At 43.0% G+C, this 23,121-nt stretch overlaps 4 protein-coding genes across 4 annotated transcripts; 3 read left to right on the forward strand and 1 right to left on the reverse strand.

The window, feature by feature from the left end:
- Positions 1–414: 414 nt before the first annotated feature.
- Positions 415–3,347, reverse strand: LOC109484607. The gene is made up of 5 exons (XM_019787950.1): positions 3,193–3,347; positions 2,978–3,086; positions 2,360–2,511; positions 905–994; positions 415–697 (listed from the first exon to the last, which is right to left on the reverse strand). Exons 1-5 carry the CDS (start codon positions 3,277–3,279, stop codon positions 569–571), a joined length of 567 nt encoding a protein of 188 aa, XP_019643509.1. The 5' UTR covers positions 3,280–3,347; the 3' UTR covers positions 415–568.
- A 592-nt stretch (positions 3,348–3,939) lies between these two features.
- Positions 3,940–7,725, forward strand: LOC109484604. The gene is made up of 7 exons (XM_019787946.1): positions 3,940–4,079; positions 4,726–4,820; positions 5,134–5,183; positions 5,631–5,712; positions 6,139–6,284; positions 6,646–6,735; positions 7,140–7,725. The coding sequence occupies exons 1-7, from the start codon at positions 4,075–4,077 to the stop codon at positions 7,263–7,265; spliced, it is 594 nt and encodes a 197-aa protein (XP_019643505.1). The 5' UTR covers positions 3,940–4,074; the 3' UTR covers positions 7,266–7,725.
- A 299-nt stretch (positions 7,726–8,024) lies between these two features.
- Positions 8,025–13,513, forward strand: LOC109484541 (medium-chain specific acyl-CoA dehydrogenase, mitochondrial-like). Its single transcript, XM_019787860.1, has 11 exons — positions 8,025–8,097; positions 8,566–8,680; positions 9,100–9,197; positions 9,528–9,597; positions 9,948–10,048; positions 10,235–10,315; positions 10,732–10,971; positions 11,348–11,488; positions 11,787–11,882; positions 12,318–12,566; positions 12,933–13,513. The coding sequence occupies exons 1-11, from the start codon at positions 8,065–8,067 to the stop codon at positions 13,011–13,013; spliced, it is 1,305 nt and encodes a 434-aa protein (XP_019643419.1). The 5' UTR covers positions 8,025–8,064; the 3' UTR covers positions 13,014–13,513.
- Positions 13,514–16,253: 2,740 nt separating this feature from the next.
- Positions 16,254–22,270, forward strand: LOC109484373 (organic cation transporter protein-like). The gene is made up of 9 exons (XM_019787624.1): positions 16,254–16,642; positions 18,009–18,112; positions 18,679–18,833; positions 19,304–19,472; positions 19,819–20,073; positions 20,331–20,545; positions 21,041–21,149; positions 21,562–21,771; positions 22,150–22,270. Exons 1-9 carry the CDS (start codon positions 16,277–16,279, stop codon positions 22,268–22,270), a joined length of 1,704 nt encoding a protein of 567 aa, XP_019643183.1. The 5' UTR covers positions 16,254–16,276.
- Positions 22,271–23,121: the final 851 nt, after the last annotated feature.

Here is a 23,121-nt window from a genome sequence, read left to right on the forward strand (position 1 = left end):
TTTTTTTCAACTAAGTAGTAAGTAACTTTGTGGACTAAAAAAAACATTTCCTATCACAAAACTTTTAGGAAGTGAGATGATTTGTATCGTAAAATGGTATTCATTTTGCAAATATTTGTAGAGGCAGCGCTATGTGATGTTTACCATAGTACAGTGATGGTCACCCACAATCAAGGAGCTTTAAATATAGTTCTTATAGTAATTATGTACTGTATACTGTGTATTATATGTGCTATGCATCTCACTTAATTAAAGCTATCAAATGACGATATGGAGATCAAACTGAACTTGAAATTGAAGCCAAAGTTGCCAAACTACCACCTCACTGCTCGTTTTAATCCGTTATATCATATCAAGGACCTTTCACGTTGCTTTACTACAAGAAAATTATACAACAAGAAATAAGTGCACTTTGTAATATTGATACATCATTTATTTATTCACATCGCCTGCTCAAAATGATGCTTGGAATTATGATTTCGTCTCTCTGACGATGACACCTGTAGCGATGACGTCATTCCGACGACTTGCCGGAGAATGCCGAAGACGTCCGACGTTGCCATGGCAATCACCACGGGATTCTGGTGCAGCCCGAGTCCAGGTAGTTCATCAGGCGGTTGACGAAATGATGACAGTTGTTGGTAAACAGGTTGTAGGTGCCGTAGCGAGCCTTGAAATCCCGCGTGAACTGCTCAGCCTAGAAAATAAAATAAACAAGAAAGTACAATGAAACAAAGAACAGAAGATAAACTGGAAAAGTTAGCGCTTAAAATGCATTTAGAGATCATACAATGCAATTTGATACAATGGTATCGTAGATTTAACAATCATGTCCATTTTTCATAACCGCAAAAAAAGCTGAGAAGCATGGAAAAGTTTCGACGCATCTTTAAACCTTTCATACCTGTTCTCGGGTACAAGTGCTGTAACCGGCCGCATAATTCGCCCAAAGGATCTGGCAGTCGGACGGACAGCGGTAGCCTTCCCACGCCACCTGTCGGACACATTATAAACTACAGCAGTAGATTATACACGATACGAAAGGTACAACAGGATATTACCAACCAGCTGAAGTACCCATCATAAGAAAGAGTTACGACTTTGTTGACGTCAAAAGCTCTCGTTAGTTGACTAGTTGCGTGTGATCGGTCATGTGCCGGTGACAGGGCAATTTGACAACATAGGACGGCAACATTTTTGTGAATTGGTACTCTTCCGATCCGAACGTGAACGAATAGCCAACCGTTTCAAGCATGGGCCCGGGGTTTATCGATACAAGAGATGGAGTGAGAGGATCTAGAGAGAGATCTAGGAAGAGCTAGAATCACCAGATTTTGTTAAGAATACTGTAACACGTATTTGAGCTGTTCATATTTGTATATTTGAATCCCATTTCTGTTCAAGTGATTCCCGCAAAAAAATTCTCAACTAGAGTTCCACGATCTCATACCTTCGCCAAATGAAGTTAGCCTTTATGAATAAGAAATTATATATTAATCCCCCTCATTATGCAAATAGGATCCTCAATTGCATGAATTATATCTGTTGATCATATTCTACACCAAAAGACAGTCTTATCTTAACAAAGAATGCCATCATAGCATTTCCTCATAAATTATGCAAATGTGGTCCTTATTTGAGTAAGTTATGTTTAATTATGCTCACCTTCACTTAACTTTCAAACACCCCAAGTATGAAATTCAAGGCAGTTACCACCATGCAATTATAACATTTTCTCATTAATTATGCAAATTAAGTCTTCATTTGCATAATCGATATCTGCCTGTGTTTCTCTCGTTCTTAATAACATATGTTACAAGCTTGGACTTCCAATAATGGAATGCAGCTGATTTAGAGAATTTCCTCATTAATTATGCAAATTACATTCATATTTGCATAATTGTAATCTCATTATGTCAAGCATCACTTAAGCTACCTACATACCAAAATTCACGATGATCCATCAATCGGTTCTTGAGTTATCCTCTTTTAAACATTTGTCCTTTAAACCCCCCTGCAGTTCTAGAGCAAGCAACTAGGGGGCTCAAACTCATGTCACTTTATTCGCAGCACAAGAGCTATCTACCATCCAAATTTGATTACCCTAGCTTGTCTGTATCATGAGATATCAAAACCGGAAGTTCTGCTGCAGTACCATGACAAGCCGCCAGGGGGCCCAAAATCTAATCATTTTGAGGTCTCATCAAGACCTACCCAACTACCAAATATCAAGTCAGTCCATTTAAGCCTTCTCAAGTTATCGTGTTTACACACACACACACACACACACACACACATACACGAACGCCTCTGAAAACATAACCTTCTTGGCGAAGGTAACAATCCAATTACAACGTACCTTATCCTCCCAGTCGTCGGCGCCGACGCCCCACTCGAAGACCTCCCCGCGGAAGAGCAGGACGCGGTGTACGGTACACAGCGTGCACACCTCCGTCACCTCACGCCGCCGGAACAGGGGGGTCGTGCCGTGGTAGAACGGGGCAGAGGCGACTGTGTTATAGACCAAAACCTCGAGAATTATATCAACATTTCAGACACACTCAACGGACAGTCTGACCAAGACTATACAAAGTTTCTACACTAAACCATTGCTGCACCACCATATGTGTACCCCTCTTCTAACACGAACAAATGCATCCGACGGGAACATATGGGGGTATCAGAGGTTTATAGTTAATCGCTGATGGAAATAAAAATAGCAGGGAATGTTTTTCGATCATTTCCGTTATAACGTTAGATGATCCCAAACGCATCCCAAACCTTATGGCAAATCCCTGTGTGATATTGGGAAAGGCTTGGAGAAAGGCGTTCTCTTAAACATGTGTATCCTCTTCACATTTAAAGCCCTGTCCAACACTCCAAAACGGCACCAAAGCATATTTTAGAACTTGAAACAAAATGGAAAATGTTCAGTAACAGAGGAAGTGAAAAGGTGATTCTAAAATGGCTCTCTCACCGGAGTTGCTGGAGCTGGGGTGGTCGGTGCAAGAAGTGTCCTGGTTCACGGTGGAGTCCTTGTCCTGGCTGCGACCAGACGTGTCCAGCGGGTACGGAAGGAGCCGCCCCTGGGAAAATTCAAAACGACTGAATGAAAGAACTTTGTAGCTCGACAGTTGTACATGGTACAATGTATGGCAACAATTAATCCGTACTACGACAACCTTTACTTACCTCACGGATACACTTGGTGTATTGCTGACGTCCTGTCGCCACAGAAGAAGCGATGGCGATTAAAAGGGCCAACGTTAGAAACCCCATGTTTCCTTTGCCCTTTTACGTTCTAGCTGATGTTTAAGCTATACTCTTCCCTGGTATGGACCAAGAACACATGTACAGGAGTGCCCGAACTAGGCATGCTATCGCCCATGTTATATAGAGGTGTGTATGGCAATAAATTTTAGATTTTAATATAAGTAGCAGACGTTTTAAGCACCTCAACTACAGTTATATTACCATATAGTTTATCTGAATATTTCCATTATCATAATAAGACGCGTATCACCTGGTGGGTTCTCAAACTGTTATTAAGGCATACTTCAATTTCATACTTTTCTACAGTTATGTTAAACTGAGATCCCGGTGCACGTGGAACAAACAAAAATGTATACTAGTATATCATCTTCAAACACAGAAAAGGCAACAAATTTAAAACATGCCCGATTGATACATCTGCTTGGCGCTCGCTGCATGGCGCTAAGTGGTCGAGTTTCAGCCTTGTAAGCTTTCGTCCGCTCCCCATGATCCGCTGAGTTTGCGAGCGGAGCGTAAACTCAGTATGGTAGTCAGACTATCACCTCGGTATATGTATGTTTACGACTTTTGACAAAGTCGTGCATGCAGTGTGCGACACGTAAGATCATGACCTCATGAATATTCACAAAGTCTTCAAGGTTCACTGCACTTCTGTGAACTTGAAAATTGCCTCCGCTCACGGCACCACGTGAAATCTGACTCTTATTTTTAAGTCACTTCCTCGAGTGACGATTTGCTTACCTGTCCTGCTTATCGGCAGAGGTCTTTTACAAACCTGAGAAAAGTTTACTCTAACTCGTCATGAAGTAAGTTTATCATTTTTTGTGTGTTTTGAACGCGTAGGTAGGCAAGACATGGTCTAACCACGTAAAGTAGTAGCATCGTATCAAATCATGCCCACCTTTTGATCGTTCCTTGCATCTTGCAATTGCTTTATATTTGTGGCTCATTTTGATTCTTAAACCAAAACAGTGACATATGTATACTAATACTAATACTAATATTAATACTAATACTAATACTATACTAAGTGTTTTCAAAATGTAGTTTTACGGGACTTGTGTTGCACTGGATAATGAACAACATCTGAGAAGGAAATGGGCTTCATAAAAAATACGATCTGAGCAGGAAATAGGTCTAGTAAAAAATAGCTCAGATCAACTGTACAAGCTACAGTTGACCAAACTCCATGGCAAATCAATCTGCCCCAACCCGCGTAGTTAGTCTAGTGGAGTAGGTGGTAATAAATTTTTCAACTGGTTGAAATGACACTGACTGAACTACATGTATAACAATGGATATCACCGATAGTTAGTTCTCTTTCAACTTCTGATGCCGGTCGTCTAGAGGAGATATTGCGATGCGTGTGTTCTGTTTAATATGTACTAGTATTTTAAAATTATTGCTGTAAAATGGCACCAATCGACGCGTTTTACCACTTATCCCATATAGGATCTGGCGAGCAAGTCTGCTCCTGCTTGTTGTGTTCTGCCTGGTGTGGCAGTCTGAAGGGTGGTGGAGGCGGAGGAGGAGGAGGAGGTGTCCAAGTAAGTTGTACTACATGAAATTTCCTAGGTATTTCACTTCGAACTGCACAGAGAATTTTACATGATTTGCATAGAGGTACAGTTGAATAGGAAGTGCAGCTATATTAATCTCCAAGCAGATTCCGTGGGGAAAGGGGAGTCTACTTTTAGCTGTCTGTATCCATTTGCCTTCTGCGGCCAATGGTTACAGGAGGCCAATGGTTACAAGTGACCAGTATAGACTCCCCTTGGCCCACATAATCTGCTTGAATATCATGTGCAGCTATATATTGCATCATGGTGATTCCAATTTCCATCTTCTGTTTGCACACAGGTCCTAGCCCGAATCTGGCGGCACCGACCTACTGGAAATGTATCGGCCAGGTATGGGGGGGGGGGGATTGTGGGTGGAAGGGTTTGTACGATGTTATATGTGTGCACCGTCTGACCATCCTAAGTCATGAAAACTGCATCATGTTGTCTGTTGGCATGTAGGGGAATGTCTATTGTCGTGGTACCTAGCCTCCTTCGCAGACTTGTTGGGCGTGGGCGTAATTCTTTTCTGTGGCGACGCGAGTAATATGCAGCCGCGAGCGACGATTTGCTGCCGAGGGAGTTTTTGTCGCCGAAACAAGCTGTTGGAGCGCGAATCATTCCATTCTTGTCTCTATAGTATCCATATTTCTATACATTAATCCTACTGATGCGGAATTACATAACAAAGTTGACTATGGCAGCCATGGTTGACTAGCTATGCTTTAAGTTTTCGCCGCTTGTGTCGATCGTGATTTGAACAAATCGATATTGATTATTGTTCTGTACACCATGTAGACTCGCTCCAGCCTCATGTCCTCTGGGCCAGTGGTCAACAGGGACACTTCATGCTACGGCCATCCACGCTCAAGTAACTCAGGTGATTTTGAGTTTAGATACTTTCGTATTCATATATAGTATATGCACGTGGTTTTTATGTTCACCTTTTTGTCTACATATAGTAGAAGTACTCAACTTCGAAGTGTTGCTAATTGAGAACTTGGTATTTCCAGTTGTTGTTTTTTTTACTACAGTTTGTTTTACGTTGATTTTTTGTATTCTTTGTGTAAATCATGATCATCAGAAAGCTTTAGAAACTTCTGCAATTAAATGTGCAAAGATTGAGTGTAACAAGTCGTTCGGTGTGATATAGCTAGCTGCCGCCGCGCCGCGTGCTTGCGAAGTTGATGTGTTACGCCGAAGGGTGGTTATACCGGCTATACTTGATACAGATCATATACAAGTTATATATAGTAGTTGCTTCAGTAGATCATTAATGTGTGATTTGTCCCACGTGCCTATCCAGCTGGCTCTGCCCCGTTCTTCCACGGGAGAACCCGCCTGTTCCGCCGCCGCCGCCGTGGCGTGGACACGGTGTTCCAGTGGAGCCCGTCACACCGCGTCCTCCTGTTCCGCGGAGAGGTCTTCGAGTGGGGCGTCGGGGCAAAAATGGTACTGCCTTATCTGCCTGGTTGTGACGGCTATGTGCACGGTTTGTTCATAGCTACATCTTTAACGTGTACAGAGCCGAATTGATTCGCTTTGATCCGGCTTCGGTCCTACTTCGAGTCGGCTCGGAGCCGGATCAAAGCGAATCAATTCGGCTCGATCCGGACAATTTTATCCTAGTGGGAATGGGACCATAGTCGTCTTTGTACGTACTTTCTAATTAAGTAGGACTTCACACCGCCCTGAAATCATATTGATGCCATCTACCACTAGCTGGGTGTACTTGATTTTCATACAAATCATGATCGAGGCACTGCTTGAAAGAATCCAGCTTTAACACTGATATTTCTGGTGCAACCGACAGAGATGGTGGGAAGGTCTCCGCTGCCCATCTGACTGTGCTGTCAAATGGAAGAGGTCTCCTGCAGGATACAGCACCTGTACCCGAGCGCAGGTACAGCATATATACACTATTGCCACTGATCATGGTGTCCCAAATAATCAGTAGTTACCTTCGCCAAGAAGGGTATTTTTTTCGGCGCCATAGGATGATATACTTGTGGATTTGTTTGTGTACAGCATACATACATGTATTGTACAAACTTTAATATACGATATATCTATCAAACGGCGAGGAGTGGATGGATGAGATTCGGTATGTGGGTAGGTATTGGCAAAATGAAGGACTTAACGGTAGGTGTATGGACCACTTGGTGCTAGTACTGGAGCAAAACTTTCGATTTTAATGGGCCGGGTCAATAAATTATATCATGATCCTATGTTCCGAACGGTTCTGGGCATGCTAGGAGGTTGATATTAAAAGATCATTAATGTTATTGCAACATTATCTCTACTCAGGCCGAGTTGTTCAGCCGACAGTATAAGTCTTGCTATGGGTCCTACCGCCTCTTCACCAACAACTGTCACTACTTCGTCAACCGCCTCATGAAGTACCTGGACTCGGGCTGCACCAGAATGCCGTGAGGGAGTCCGGAGACATCGGTATTCTTCGGCACGTTTCGGACCGACAGTATCGTGTATACGATGCCCGCTATAATTGAAAATAAGTTGAAGTTTATAAGCTTGCTACACCGTAATTAAACACGTAGTGCACGTGTCATATAACATGTGTTGATTTTATCATCGGTCTGTTAAACGCATAAAAAGCTTTGGAGTATTTGCATAAGCCATACCTTTGGTTGTCGATAAACAAAGGGCTGTTACAGATGCATTTTGTATAAAGTTCATTATTTGATGTTCTGAGTACAGTGTATTAGTAAAGCTTAAGGGAATGATCATATCCAACACGAGGAATATGTCACCGAATACGAAAAAAATCCTGCTAACTTTTGACAGTAGTCTTAGTCTTTATTTACGCCTATAATTAAATGCTTATTCAGACTTTTGTTAGAGGTGTTTTTAAAACTAAGATTATTATGAATTCTGGGGCTAATGCACATGTTCTTGAATCGAATATCTTGATTCATGACTTTCTTGATTGGAGGTCTTCTGTGGGTTGAATAAACTATTGCTATGCACGATCCACCGCGTTGTGTCTTGTCACAGCTGCTTATTTCTATGAAAACTTTATTTGTATGATAATGAAATAACGTTACAATAAACAAGGGATCAAAGTTTTAGAAAATCACGAGATCTTCAAACTCTCGTTGGATTACATTCGTCTCAAACCATCAACTCACCGCCAGCGGGAATGCATCTGTGCAGTTCTTGACATTATCGCTAGAAGGCACTTGCATAACATTGTTTGCGTAACCCCAACAAGATGGCGTCACGACTGATCCCGAGTGCTGGACAGGTGAAAAAAAATCTGTTTTCTCCTTTCTTTAGCGAACAAAGTGTACTCTAAGAGTGATCTTAGATTACTCTAACATCCAAGAGAACTGTGGTTGCAGATTGATGATAAATTCGAGCTGATTTATGGTCAGTCTTGCTGAAAATTATGGTCGGCCTAGCTGACCTGATCAGGACTCCTTTGTTATGACAAGGACACAACAGCACCGGGCACGTAGTGGCATGGTCCTTGCTAGATTGCATTAAAACAGAAGCAAATGCTCTAGATTTATCCCCAAAAGACGAAACAGAATATTATATGGAGCCAGAAGCAAAGATTATTAAAATTTCTGACGTAGGGGCCTAGGGGTCAAGGTCTTTAGGATCAGTAATTTTTGGAACGTCAGAGATCTTCGCAAAGTTTGTTAGCTGTCCACCTTCTTTTTTTCTAGAATTGTCTGACTTAGACATAACTTGTGTACCTTCCCTCCAGTATCTGCGTCTTGCGAGCAGACTGCGGCAACATGTGCGCACAAAGGCCACAGCACCCAGCCCGGCTGCTACTACTGCTGAGGGGTCGCCTAGTGGTGGGCGGGGCTACTCATTCGGTAACAACGATCTTATTTTTTCCATTGTAGAAGATGAGTTACCTAAAATAATGGTATCTTTTGTTCAATAACCTTTCAACAGTATAAAATTTGTGATATAATCGATATTTTGTTATAGTTGTAATCTTGGCAAGATTTAGAAAGGCATTCATCGTATCAAGGAGGTTTAAACCTGCTTGATCTTTTGAGACAACTTAAAAGTTGTATATTAAACCTCTAGGTCCCAAAGGGGCTAATCTTCTGCAGTTTATAGAATAGGTGTCTATTATAAAATACAAAAGGCTATTTCAGTTATGTAAGTACCTAAAATCTGACAGACTGAAATATTACACAGACCATCAATTGGTCTTCTGTGTTATGTGTATTTGATCTCTTTTCTGAAGAGTTACAGTTGGTTAAATTTTCTGTGTATTTTCCAGAGCTGACAGATGAACAGAGAGAGTTCCAGGAGCTGGCCCGCAAGTTTGCACGTGAAGAGATCATTCCTGTGGCTGCAGAATACGACAAAACCGGAGAGGTACTACAGCACAGATAAGCATGTTTTCAGAATGTACTGTGTTTGTGTGGCACTCAAATTTTTCACAGTTTTCATTGTATGTTTGGTGAATGTTGCTTGAGTATATCTTTTCGGAAGCAACATTTGAAAATTATTGATGGTATGTTGTCTTAAATATGTGAATACGACCTTAAAAAAGTGTGCAATGTTTGCCTGTGTTTACACAAGCTCTCAGCCGGAGGTCAATGACCCCCATGGCAACCTTTGGGGCAGGCGGCTGCCAGGAGTGCAGTTTAGTCAGGCTAATGCAAGGTGTACTGAGTTGAAACAACTTTGTTTCTTCCTCTGTAGTATCCTGTCCCAGTGCTGAAGAAGGCATGGGAGCTGGGCCTGATGAACACCCATATTCCTGCAGAATGTGGTGAGTGGTTCATCCAGTTATGTATCACGTACTGGTCTAGTAGTAATAGGATCAGCCTTGAGGCAATCTGGAGTTTGCTTCTGAAGAATAAGATCTGCTACCTCACCAACCGTGGGAAGTGGACTGAAATTAACTGGACTCCAGTCTATAGTAGGATGTTTCTGCCTAAATTTCACCATTGGCTTATGGCTTCATCAAGTGCTTTACTGAAATTCCAGCTTTCTAATGCTGACTTCTCAATCTGTAATCCTTGTGTTTGCCCATGTACATGTAAGTATATAATATATGTATGTACCCAAGGAAAGAGAAGTTACGTACATAACACTTGTTTGTTGTTTGTTTGTACTTAGGTGGCATGGATCTGGGGATCTTCGATGCCTGCATGATCACAGAAGAACTGGCGTACGGCTGTACAGGCATCCAAACTGCCATCGAGGCCAACTCTCTTGGGGTGAGGACCCATATACATGTAGATGTATTAGAAAATAATACATGTCTCAATGTTGTCTAAATTGGTCTGCATGTAGACCTATATTGCTGGAAAGACATACTGACAATATGACATTTCTTTTGATTTTGATGTATGACTGTTTATATATGATATAAGTTTAACATTGGATTGATTTTTCCCTTCCAGCAAATGCCAGTGATCATTGCAGGAAATGCAGAACAGAAGAAGAAATACCTGGGGAGGATGACTGAAGAGCCTCTGATGTGTGTAAGTAATGTTTATATATTATATGAACCACGTATCTTCTACCTATACATGTAGGGCTCTATCTACTAGAATGGAGAGACTCTGTGTCATTTTGTATGTAATTCACATTGATTATGTTTTTGCATGTAGCTTTACATGCCTGATGCATTAAAAAAAATGTCTGGCTGTCCTTGTATATTCCGTAGAATTGCATAATTGGGGAAAGTGTGTACAGTAATACAGGTACAGATTCATGTCTTTATTTGCAAACTCATGCCCCAAGCAAGGCTAATTGCTTTACAGAGTCAGTATGTGGTACAGTACAATGATAGGAAACAGACAACTACTGTCTGGGAAAACTTATACTTCTACGCTTGCTATCATGTGGTTTGACTTCTTCTTTGAAGGCAGTGGATAATATAAATACTGTTTTCCAGGCCTACGGTGTTACGGAGCCCGGTGCAGGGTCTGACGTCGCCGGTATCAAGACTAAAGCAGTGAAGAAGGGCGACGAGTACATCCTGAACGGACAGAAGATGTGGATCACCAACGGTGGACACGCCAACTGGTACTTCGTGCTGGCCAGGACCTCGGACGACCCCAAGATGCCTGCTGGGAAGGCGTTTACTGGCTTTATCGTGGACAGGGACTGGGAGGGCGTCGTGCCAGGCAGGAAGGTCAGATTTTTGTTTAACTGTTCCCCTGTACAGGGAAGGAAAAGGATTGTTTCAGTCATATTATTCTCTCGAATGGGTAATTATATATATAAAAAGGAAAGATCTCATAGCTGGAGCCAGTAGGGGCAGTGGGTTGTTGTTAATCCACTCTGTCTAGGGCATGGCATCCTTCCATTGCCTTTAACTCCCCAACTGTACCTGGGTAAAGTGACTAAAGATAAAATGCCTTTGCCAAGGACACAACATCTAGCCGGGAATGCCAGGAATCAAACCTGTGAATCTTTCATCATCAATACAACCAAAGGTATTGCCATTTAGTAGAGACTGAACACAAGAGCTTTTCTTTCATAATTTTTCCTCTGTGATTGTTATTTAGGAGTGGAACATGGGCCAGCGGGCGTCAGACACGCGAGGGATCACGTTTGAGGATGTGAGGGTGCCGGCTGAGAACGTGCTGGGGGCTGAAGGGGTGGGCTTCAAGATCGCCATGGGAGCCTTCGACAAGACAAGACCTCCGGTAAGACTTCAGCTTCTAAGGCTATGAGTCCAGGGATATTATTTGTCATTTTATTTGCTGGCTACCTGCTGTTGGAAAAGTTAATCACCACCAGACGTCTTTATGGTTCCACTGAAGAAATCAGCGAAGTGAATTGAAGTCTTGTCTTAACTGTTATTACTTTTCATATCAATTCAACTACAACCACTGAATCGAGTAATTGTCTGAACAAGAAACAGTGCATGCTTTTGAAGTGTTGTAAATGTAGAGGAATGTTTATAAATGTTGACTTGTGTAAGCTGTGTTTCTGTATGCCCAGGTTGCAGCAGGAGCCACTGGTCTGGCCCAGAGAGCGCTGGACGAAGCCACCAAGTACTCCTTGGAGAGGAAAACTATGGGGAGGTACATCGCTGAGGTGGGGAGAAACAAATACTGTAGTGTAGTCCACATTTTGGACACTTTCTAAGTTTCATTTTTTGGAAACTTGGAGGTTCGACAGGTTTCTTAAGGAGAGAAGAAAGATTTTTTGCATTTAATTCATTACTAATTGAGATTGTAAGGGTCACCATGATTTCAAGGGATTTTTTGCCATATAAACTGTAAATGACAGGAAAAAAGCAAAATTGCATCTAGAAATAGTTTCACCTGGTTGGTAGAACACAGAACATAGAATAAAGTGCCACTTGCAATGTCTATATATAGCAGCAAGAAGCAGAACTCAAGTCAGAAGCTGATAGACACCAAAACAAAAGCAACGAGACATTACTGGTTGTGTAAAAGAAAATCCCAATACCCAATTGCATCTTCTTTATGGTATAGGTTTTCATGTAATATTGTCTGTCTTTCCCAGCACCAAGCCATAGGCTTCATGTTGGCAGAGATGGCCATCATGGTGGAAACCTCGCGTCTGCTGACTCAGCGGTCGGCCTGGGAGATCGACCAGGGCCGGAGGAACACGTACTACGCCTCCATCGCCAAGGCCTATGCCGGCGACGCCGCCAACAAGTGTGCGACAGACGCCGTACAGATCCACGGTGGGAACGGCTTCAACTCCGACTACCCTGTGGAGAAGCTGATGAGAGATGCCAAGATTTACCAGGTTAGTACACAGGAACCCCCACAAAACTTCTGAACAGATCATAGCTTGGTTGATTGCTACAAGGGATCTCTTACCTACTACACTGTAGTAATTTATACATTTTTTTTATCAGTAGGTATGGCCAGATTATTATTGGGAAGTGTAACTGACGTCTTATTTATGTCAAAACAGCAGAAAGAAAGAAAAAGAAAAAAAATTAGAAAAGTTTATCAATAAAACCTTTACAGCATTTACACAAGAGTAGCCATGTGTTATATTCATTGTTTGTCTTTTTCTTGTTACCTACAAGAATTCACAACAAAACCACGAAAACTTATCATTGTTTCCCTTCACAACACAATGCATTCTAATGTCTCCATTTTTCAGATCTACGAGGGCACGGCTCAGATTCAGCGTCTAATCATCTCCAGAGAGCTGCTGGCTAAGGCCAAACAGACACAGTGGTGAAACAGTCCTGGAACTGGGACTTACTCCAACAACACAATGCACTGAAGACAGGCTCAACTCTACTGTAGTAGATACGTGTACATGTATAATGCTGTGAAAATAGATACATGTATGGGCATTACTAATATTACTAGTAATCAACACTCAGCTGCTTACATGTACATTATATCCAGCTTAACTGAGATTTTCCTTGATGTCTATGATATCTTGCTGCACATAGCTTAACTACATTACCTCATATTATAAAGTACAAATGTATATGCTTTGCATATTGTGTATAAACAATGTAGAGGGTAAAAGGGTGCCTTCTGAAACATTTTAAGTCCATTTTTACATCTCATCCAATCTGTTTGCAGTGAAAATGTATTTGGTTGATGTTACTGTGATCAGGAGAAAGTTATACACTTACAACAGGACTAGATTCCTGTGTACAGGGCACTGGTATCCTACATGTATCTTGATTATATGTATGAATACAGTATAAAAATACCACTTTGTCATGTTATATATATGTTGTCTGGCCATATTCTGTCTGCATGTGTGAAGAATCGAACTGCCACATCACTCAATGAAGTACGTGAAGTATGGATGTGGTTGACTTTCCCTAACAAATTTCTCTAATTTAACATGATCACCATGGCAATATACTAGAAGGAGATACCCCCACCCTAACCCATAGTCCTTTCAGTCCCTCAGACAAAGAAAGCATTGCAGAGAATATTAACACACAGAAAATGACACACAGACAGACCAGCCCCAAACAATGCTTCAAGCCACAACTATAGAAAACCATGCTTCCGGCATCCATGTTATTCAACTATGGGAAAACATTCTGTAAGACGAAGTCCACAAAGACGTGAACGTGAGCTCAGCTGCCCTGACAAACTGTCCTGGACTTTCATTAAGCTTGGTTTGTGTTTGTCTAAGTTATGATGACTCTGATAATCCATGCCTATAGGCTAAATAGGTACATATTTCCCTATAAAAAGATGGGAGTAGAGCCCACATCTAGCCTTACAATGCAAGTTCAGCTGTGTCGGAACGATATTTCTCCAACCTGCCTTAGCTTCATGAATTTCTTTATCATACAAAAATCAAGCCAATATATTGGAAAAAGTGATACTATGTTGTTTTTCACCCTTATCGAGTCAAGCTCAATAACGTGACTGGACTTAAATGTACAACAACAATGCTAAATATTTCGACAGGAACAAAAAGTTCATTCAACCATGGACTTCGACCTTTCGTTATCAGTTCAAGGCCTTGGCTCAGGTCAGCATGGTTAATGATTTCAGCTCTACATGTAAACAGCTACTGTGTGTAAACATACTCGTGCCTCCGTTAATTTTAGCGGCTTCTGCATTGTCGATCTAAAGCGCGACTTGGGCATACCCTAGCCTTGATTTCTTTTTATGTATCACAGTGGTCCCCTTGGAAAGACCATTCGGAATGTCGGACAGTTCGGCCCCTGGACAGTTCGGCCCCCAGCCGATCAGGACGTTTCGCACCCAGGCCTGGGACGTTTCGGACCCACACCGTAGACACTAAAAACGCACCGTAGAAGCGCTACAAATATTATTAAACTCAATTTCATGACATAAACTCGCTGGGGTATTTTGCGGGGTCGGTTTTAATTGGATCGCCTCTTCATTACTGCATTACTGCAATAATTATTAGAAAGGAGATATGAAGTATGTCAAGAAAGGCCTGTGCTATTGTGAGTACCCCCGTATTTCAGTCCATCTGGGCCACGGAAACACGGTGGTGGCCCACAATACTGCACCCTTCACCGAACATCTGCTTGGAGATCAGCCATCACACCTGAACAATAGGCCACAGCAAAAGCAAGGAGGTTAAATAAAAAAGAAAGTGAAAGGTGAAAAATTGCTATCGGACAAAAGTCGCGTCTTCTCTTTTCTTCTCTCTTTCACGTCTTCAGTCTAGACTCCTGTGCAGGCCCGGCGGCGGGTGGGAAAGAGTTTTTAACGCGCTATTTTAATGAAATTGAAATGAAATGAAATACCTTGATTGTACATTCATGCCACGACGGGCTAGGTACAGGTCAAGATATAACAGACACATAACAAACGTATATAGAAAATTGGAGACAAAAGATACACTACTTGACTTAGACATACATACATGAGGAACATATGAGTACTACTAGGCTAATACAAAGTGTTCTAGTCACTGAGCTATTTGATAGCCGCCCATCCAACAACCAGCTACCGGGAGAATGTTCCATTCCGCTCACCCGTGCACAGGAGGCTATCTTCAGTCGTCCATCATCATCCAATTGACAGAAAAGGGGGCGTTGTTTCGGACACCAGGACAATAGGACACAAGATACAATAGAAATAAATCAACGCTTGCCTTCTAGCAAAATTCATTCGATCTCTTTTCCTTTGTTTTCTTGCAAATTGACCTACATACTAGTAATACTAGTATCTAGTCGGACACCATGGCGACAGAAAAGGGGGCGTTGTTACAAACGGAAAATACAGACAGCGCAATATTAGGGCCAATGCCCCCCAGTCCTTGGCTTCTTTGGTCGGACAACACGTCTTGATTGACAGAAAAGGGGGCGTTGTTGCAGACATGAGCAAAAAAAGACAAAAAAGTAGTGCCCAATTGAAGACCCAATGACCCCACCGTCCGTTTGGCATTCAGTGTTCGGACAATACGGCTTGAGTGACAAAAAAGGGGCGGTGACCTACGATAAAGACAAGATACAAAGCTTTAGATCAAAACGTTGAGATGATGAAACTTCACTCTAGAAGAACATTGTTTTGACGCCGTATCCGTTAGTGATCTAATATGTTATGTTTCATTACGGTCCGTCTTTAGATAAATCTAAACATGGACATGAAAGATAGTCAACATGTTGATTTCCGATAGAGTACGCGTTTGGGCCAGACAACAAAGTACAAACTTGTGTTAAAGTAATCTCTGACGAAGTAAAGCGGTCGCTATTGAGAATCATCTTGATTGCCGATGCGCCTGGCGCTGCACTGGATTCTCAAGCGTAATAAAGGACAGGTATTTATCCCACCATGCGCTTTATCAATTATCCGAATCGAGCATGTTTGTTTGTTGTTTCAGATGCAACCGTGGTATACGTAGGTCAGTCTGTTTGCTATACATACGGGGCCGAACCGTCCACTGCCTCGGGCCGAATTGTCCTGCACTTGGGGCCAAATTGTCGGGGCCGAAGTATATAGTATCTAGAGGCCGAAGTGTGTTGCAGCGGCCGCTAGGACAGGATGAACTACGACGCTGTCCTGCAGCACATAGGCGAGTTTGGCGCGTACCAGCGCCGTATAACTGTACTGTTGAGCCTCATTGCCATTCCAGCAGGCTTACACACAGGAGCCATGACTTTCATCGCCGCCATTCCCGAGCACCACTGCCGGGTGCCCCAGACAACGTCGGCGGGCGTCAACCTCACCAGGCCCGAGGCTTTAAACCTGAGCGTCCCGATGGAGGTGGTGGAGGGGACACGGAGACTGAGCCGGTGTAGGAGGTACGACAGGCCAGACCAGGCGGGTTGGCTGAACAGAACCACAAGCACCTGTACTGGGGGCTGGGAGTATGACCAGAGTCAGTACCGCAGCAGTATTGTCACACAGGTACATCAACAATCTTAATATGACAACACAGTTACGGTCTGGTGGGTATTTTCCCCTTTGGACTTTCATGATCCTGTCTACTAATATATCATGCACGTTGTCTACTTATAAGATTGTTGTCAACTGCATACATTTATATCGGGGTTAGTATTTTGACATTGCACCAATCCATTTGTATATTGACACGAAATATACCGTTCTATGTGATGCAGCCTTTCGTGATAATCTTAGTTGTTGGTTCACTGAAAATATTCTTGTTACTGAGAAGATCCGCATTGCCAACATTGCCACTGAGATTACTAGTATCATTCTTCGGATCAATGCTGGCATGTTCCGGGGTCAAACCCAGGGAGCTGTTTTGATTTTTACCTTCACTGAAAACTTAGTATTTCCCTCACGTAGGCCTCCGGAACTTTAGAAGCGCAGTCGTGCTGTTGATCTATGAACCCATTGCCATGCATGTAGGTCACCAGGAAGGCTCCACTCTCTCTGTATTGCATAGTATTGGGGAATCACACAAAACTTCAGAAGAGAGCGGGCTACTGAAGAACAGTGTACAGTGTACAAATGTAGCCGCTGTTGTAGCCTCTACTGCGTTAAGACACAGAGAATATCAGAATTACTGTATATCGTGATCAGTGATTTATAGAACGGAACAGGAATTCGAAAAGAAGCATGTACCTGTCGGATCGCCGATGTTAATGATCTCCCCCCTTTTCATATTGTTCCCCTTAAAATCATGGAATCCCTGCTATTTGCCCTGTTTTCCTCCCGCGCGGGATCAGAGGCCATTTGTCCTATATACATAATATTGTCCTATATACATAATGTCCTGCGCCGTTTACGTTCATATTCCTGTAGTAAAGTAGTCTCTTACTTAGAATAGACTTGATTGTATTGATCACATTGTACCATGTACAACTGTCGAGCAATAAACTTCATATTGCGGGCAGTTGCGTTGTGTTAGATAACTTATTACCTATTAAAACCCTTAGACGCACCTTGATAATAAGGTTTACACATTGAAGGTACCTTCCCCAAATGTTGAACAGCGATAAATAGTGATTAATGCCAACCAATGGTAAATCTGATAATGGTTGTCCGAAACATCAAATGTCAAAAACATGCATTACTAGACTTGTCAGAAATGTGTCACCACCAACAGGTCTCATAGCGCAATCTGTGGCATGCAGTTTAATACTCTCCAAGCAGACGGGTAGCGACAAAAAAAATGGGTGCCGAAAAAAAAGCCATGTATAAAAAGGTAACGATCCTCTCTCATCAACCTGTGCTTGAAGAGAAGCATGCAGTAACAGTTTATATGTGGTTCCATGATAAAAGAACTGTGGTTCTCTGTGCCGAACAGTACGACTTGGTGTGCGGCAGGGCCTGGCTCAGAGAGCTGGCACAGTCCATCTTCATGGCGGGGGTGGGCCTGGGTGGTATCATCTTTGGCGTCATCTCTGACAGGTAGGGACATCAGACAGACAATTCATTCTTTCCTAGAACTATCGCAGAGTGGAACTCAGCTGTCACCAAGTACAGTAGGGGTATTGTCATTAGATAGCTTTAAAAATTTTCTAGAGTTAGAAGTTCAAGGGTTAGGTGTAACAAGTCGTTTGGTGTAATATAGCCAGCTGCCGCCGCGCCGCGTGCCTGCGAAGCTGGTGTGTTACGCCGAAAGCCGGTCATACCGACTATACAGATACAGATACAGATACAGGTCAAAACAACGAAAGACTTTCCTGGACGAAATTTAAAGTTAGCACCATAATGTTGACAGTAGCACGTTGTTTTTAACGTCTATGGATTTCCAGACATAAAGACAACACCCAAAGAATGCATAAAATTAAACTCAAACTTAGGTAAAGGTCAAATAAAGTGGGGGAGGGGGAAGATCAGGGTAGGGCTACGAGTGGGGGAGGGGAAGATCAAGGTAGGGCTACGAGTGGGGGAGGGGGAAGATTTGAGTAGGGCTACGAGTGGGGAGTGGGGAATGATTTTTATTTCGTTTCTTGTTGATTCCTTTCTCCCAGAGTCGGACGCCATGTGACGCTGATGACATGCCTCCTGCTGCAGCTGACGTTTGGCGTGTGTGCGGCGTTCTCCCCCAGCCTGACCACGTTTGCCGTCCTCCGATTCCTGGTGGGAGCCTTCTGCAACGGCGCCTACTGCGCCGGGTTGGTCATGGGTACAGTACACTAGTCTCCACCATACTCCTTTTTAGGATGAACAAATAGTAGAAATCGGCCTAAAATCGGTCCACTTTGCATGCACGGACTGGACTCTCTATATATGGCCGTCCAACTTCCCTGGCCATTTATTCAGCCAGAGGTGCAGAGAATGATATGCTTATTCAAAAACCTTCTCAACCAAAACCACCCTGCCAAAAAGAAGAAAAGATTAGAAAGACACAAGAACCTCTGAGGCGTACAAAACAAAACAAAAGTCAGAAAGATAGATAGATCTACGTTCATTCATTAAACCGTATACGTATACGTCGTTGGGGCACCGTGACTTGATCCAGTATCCTCCTCCCTCTAACCCTGTCCTCTGCCGCTCTTATGGCTTCAGCTAAGCTCAATCCAGTCCACTATTTTATGTTGTCCTCCCACCTCTTTCTCTGTCTGAATATGACACGTTATTCCCGTACCGCTGCAGGTATGGAGAGTTTAGGGCCGTCCAAACGCACTGCGTTCGGCATGTTGATGTGCCAGATGCCCGCCGTCGGGTACCTGGTCCTGGGGCTGATGGCCTACTTCATCCGGGACTGGTGGCTCCTGCAACTGGCGCTGTCCCTCCCCACTCTACCCTTACTCATGTACTGGTGGTAAGTTCATGTTCTTATTATACATAAGGGTTCTCGTAGGCTACAAAGTACGATATCTTTGTTAAAGATTTGTTTTATTTTTTTTTTCATTTAGGCGAGGACTAGGAAAGAGAAGGATTCCTAAACTAAACAAAGACATCAAACAAAATAGTTCGACGTATTGAGTATCAAGTACATGTCAAAGTTCCTAATATAAGGTCTGTGAGTAGGTACGTTGTCATTCAACCCAGCGGTATTAGCAAATGTAAGTTTCTTCTATGTCCAAACATTCCTTTGAGGGCTTTGAAAAGTAAACTCAAACAAATCAAAAGTAGCCTCGGCTAATCTGAATTTGTCTTTACATCAGGTTCGTGTCAGAGTCGCCACGATGGTTGATAGTTGCCAAGAAAACGGACAGGGCCAGGCTAGTCATCGAGCGCATCGCCAAAGAAAACGGCGTCAACTTTTCACAGGAAACCTTTCAAAAGTTGAACGGTTGTGCGGAGGGCCAAAATGACGACGGAAGAACGCCACCTAGCAGCAAGAGTAGGAAGTACAGCATTGTCGATTTGGTCCGCACTCCGCAGATGAGGAAGATAACGCTGGCAATGAACCTAGCATGGTGAGTTAGTAAAAGAAGAGAACTCTAATAGAACAGGATTCTGATGTGGAACCGGCTGTAGCAATAGCCACTTGTTCGTACGGTACAAGTACGATCGAAACGAACATTCGTCTGCAAAATTAAATTTAACTTAAATAACGATGATGCTTGCTCTATGATGCTTGACTATCAACACTGACATTGCAACCGACAGTTAGATGGATAAACACACATATTGTCAGTTTTAACTTTAATTTTTATTTTCATCCCCGTTCCAGGTTGATAGCCGTGTGTGTTTACTACAGCCTCGTGTTGGGGACGTCACAACTGATCGGGGACCACTACGTCAACTTCGTCCTCGGCGCATGCGTGGAAATGGTGGCCATATGCGTCGCCTGGCTGCTGATGGCCAGATTTGGCGGGAAACGTCCGTTTATCGGCTTCATGTTAGTGGCTGGAGCGTCCTGTCTGGCCCTGGCCGGCGTGCCGCATGGTGTGTAGGAACTTTTAACATGAATGTGCATCTCATGTTTAAAGTTAAAACTTTTGGTCCAACACAAAAAGTTCTCTTACCGACTAGCTTTCGACCAGTCACTCTGGTCTTCCTCGGTAGACTGACCCGACATCGTCTACCAGATACCTTTGACCCAGTGTTGACGTCACACTTCAAAGAAGCCACGTGACAAGCTTCACTGGGTCAGTCTACTGAGGAAGACCAGAGTGACTGGTCGAAAGCTGTAGGTGAGAGAAATTTTTTGTTGGACCAAAAGTTGTAGGTGAGAGAAATTTTTTGTTGGACCAAAGTTTTAACTTTAAACATGTAACTACCAACACAGATGAACTTTCATGATAATGTTCATCTCAGTTGGTAAAAGACATTATGAGAAGCTTTAAATTGTTCTCCAACTCAAAGAATCATCGAAATTTTTGGGCCGAATCATTCGAACGTCCTCAGCTTTTTGAATTTTCCTTTTCCCGGCTTTGCCAGACTCAGGGATTGTCACCACCACACTGGCCATGGTCGGGCGCTTCGGCATCAGTATCGGGTTCGGTACTCTCATGGTGTTTTCGGCCGAGGTCTTCCCAACAGTCATTAGGTGGGTGCAAATACATAAGCCTTCATGAAAGAGAGATCGTTCGGTGTAATTTAGCCAGCTGCCGCCGCGCCACGTGCCTGCGAAGCTGGTGTGTTACGCCGAAGGGCGGTTATACCTAGCCTCTACCAGGCTTCGGGAGACGGATGGAAATAGTAAAAATTGGCCAAATAGAGAGATAACAGAGAGAGGGGGATTTGGTCCGCCAGAGAGTACGTGCGGCAAAATGTACTCTCTAGCGGACCAACTCCCTCGGCATGTTATCTCTCTAGTTGGCCAATTTCCACTCTTTCCAACCGTCTCCCTAAGCCTGTTTGAGGCTAAGTTATACCAGTCATACAGATACAGACAGATCAAAAACTGGACAGATAGACGGAAATTGTCTTTTGAACTATTCTATTTCATTTGTACACAGAAATATGGGTGTGGGTCAGGCCAGCATGGTCTCCAGACTGGGCGGGATCGTGGCCCCGTTTGTCGGTCTCCTAGGTAACGCGTGGCGGCCCCTCCCGTTCCTGGTGTACGGGGTTCTGTGTTGCCTGGCGGGGGTGGCCGTGACAGTCATCCCCGAGACGCTCGGTATTTCTCTTCCCAACACACCCGAGGATCTGGAGCGTTTAGTAAGGTATTCTAGCAACTTTCCACATTTTCGAACCAAGAAGTGCTTATAGGAAGAACCATGTCCATATGGGCCACGGTACAAAAAGTTTACAACCGTGATTTAAATATCAAGCTGTTGCTAGGGAAACTAAAGGGAATTAATGTGTGAAAAACAGACATTTAACAATGAGAACACGAGTTGAAAACGGTTGATTTTATGGATTCTCCAGTCCTGTCCTTAACCACTGAGTGGCTGAGTCTTCGTTTCAGCTGTCGTATTGTCCCTCCCCTTTACAATCTTTCTTTTAATATGTCTAATAATATATCTATATTATTGTTTAATATAAGAGAACTATCTGAGACGATTTCAGGAAAGAAATTTATATTTGGTCTGTTTTTTCAGAAGCCAGTTGACCACCGCTGCACCAGAGTTCCCGGATGAAGCAGAACGCTCACGCGCGGTACCTGGCGTCGCCAACTCGTCTGCCACTACAACCGTGTATCAGATGGTCTCAAGCGTGTGAACCGCGCATGCGCCATCGTCTTTGACAATTTGAGTTTGATTGGCTTTGTTGATGAGAGGCCAACATCAAAGTATTGCTCCAAGATCGGAGAAAAGGAAACGAAAATACAGAATTTCGCAAGAAATTTAATTAAAGTACACTTGAATTTTTATTTCGTCACAACATTCCGCATCCAGCATTGATGTCCAGATGATTGTTATGATATTTTGATATTTTCTATCAAAGAATTATGGAGGTAGAAACCTTAATACGAATATCATGTTATACTTCTCGTAGTCTTACATTTTTGCAGTTTAATGTCGCCCGATAAAAGAATGCATAGGTCTCTTTTGACGTTATGATTAGTTGTGTCTGACTCTTAATATAATATTCGTTCACACAGGTGTACGTTTGTACCTCTAGAGCTGATACTTATCTCACATCATACACGTCATGAAAGCAGTGTTAACAAGTAAGAACTCTAACTATAGGCTTTTAAAGTGGTTTGAGTTACGCATTAAGGTAGGTCAACTTCCTATTACATGGGAAGTGATTGGCAACTCATACAACAGAACTATGAGACAAGGAGAGGTGGTCAGTGTTACCCGAAGAAATTTTAGAAGGGGAAGGGGACTTGAGACTTAAAACCAGACATAGGACGATCGACCATGGACAGTGACTGTAGGAACACGGGCTGCACGTGCTCTCCTGTGGACAGAGGGTGTGCGCACGTGCCCGGGAATGGATAGAGCCGATAGACCAAGCGTTTTAGACGAAATACAGCTGACAGAAACTCATTGACGGACGTATATTATGCCCAAATTGACATTGTCTTTGCTACATGTAGTCCAAGGAGAAGGGGGGTTACCAAC

This window comes from Branchiostoma belcheri, unplaced genomic scaffold, assembly GCF_001625305.1.
Source record: "Branchiostoma belcheri isolate BF01 breed outbred unplaced genomic scaffold, Haploidv18h27 scaffold7, whole genome shotgun sequence".
NCBI classification, from domain to species: Eukaryota; Metazoa; Chordata; class Leptocardii; order Amphioxiformes; family Branchiostomatidae; genus Branchiostoma; species Branchiostoma belcheri.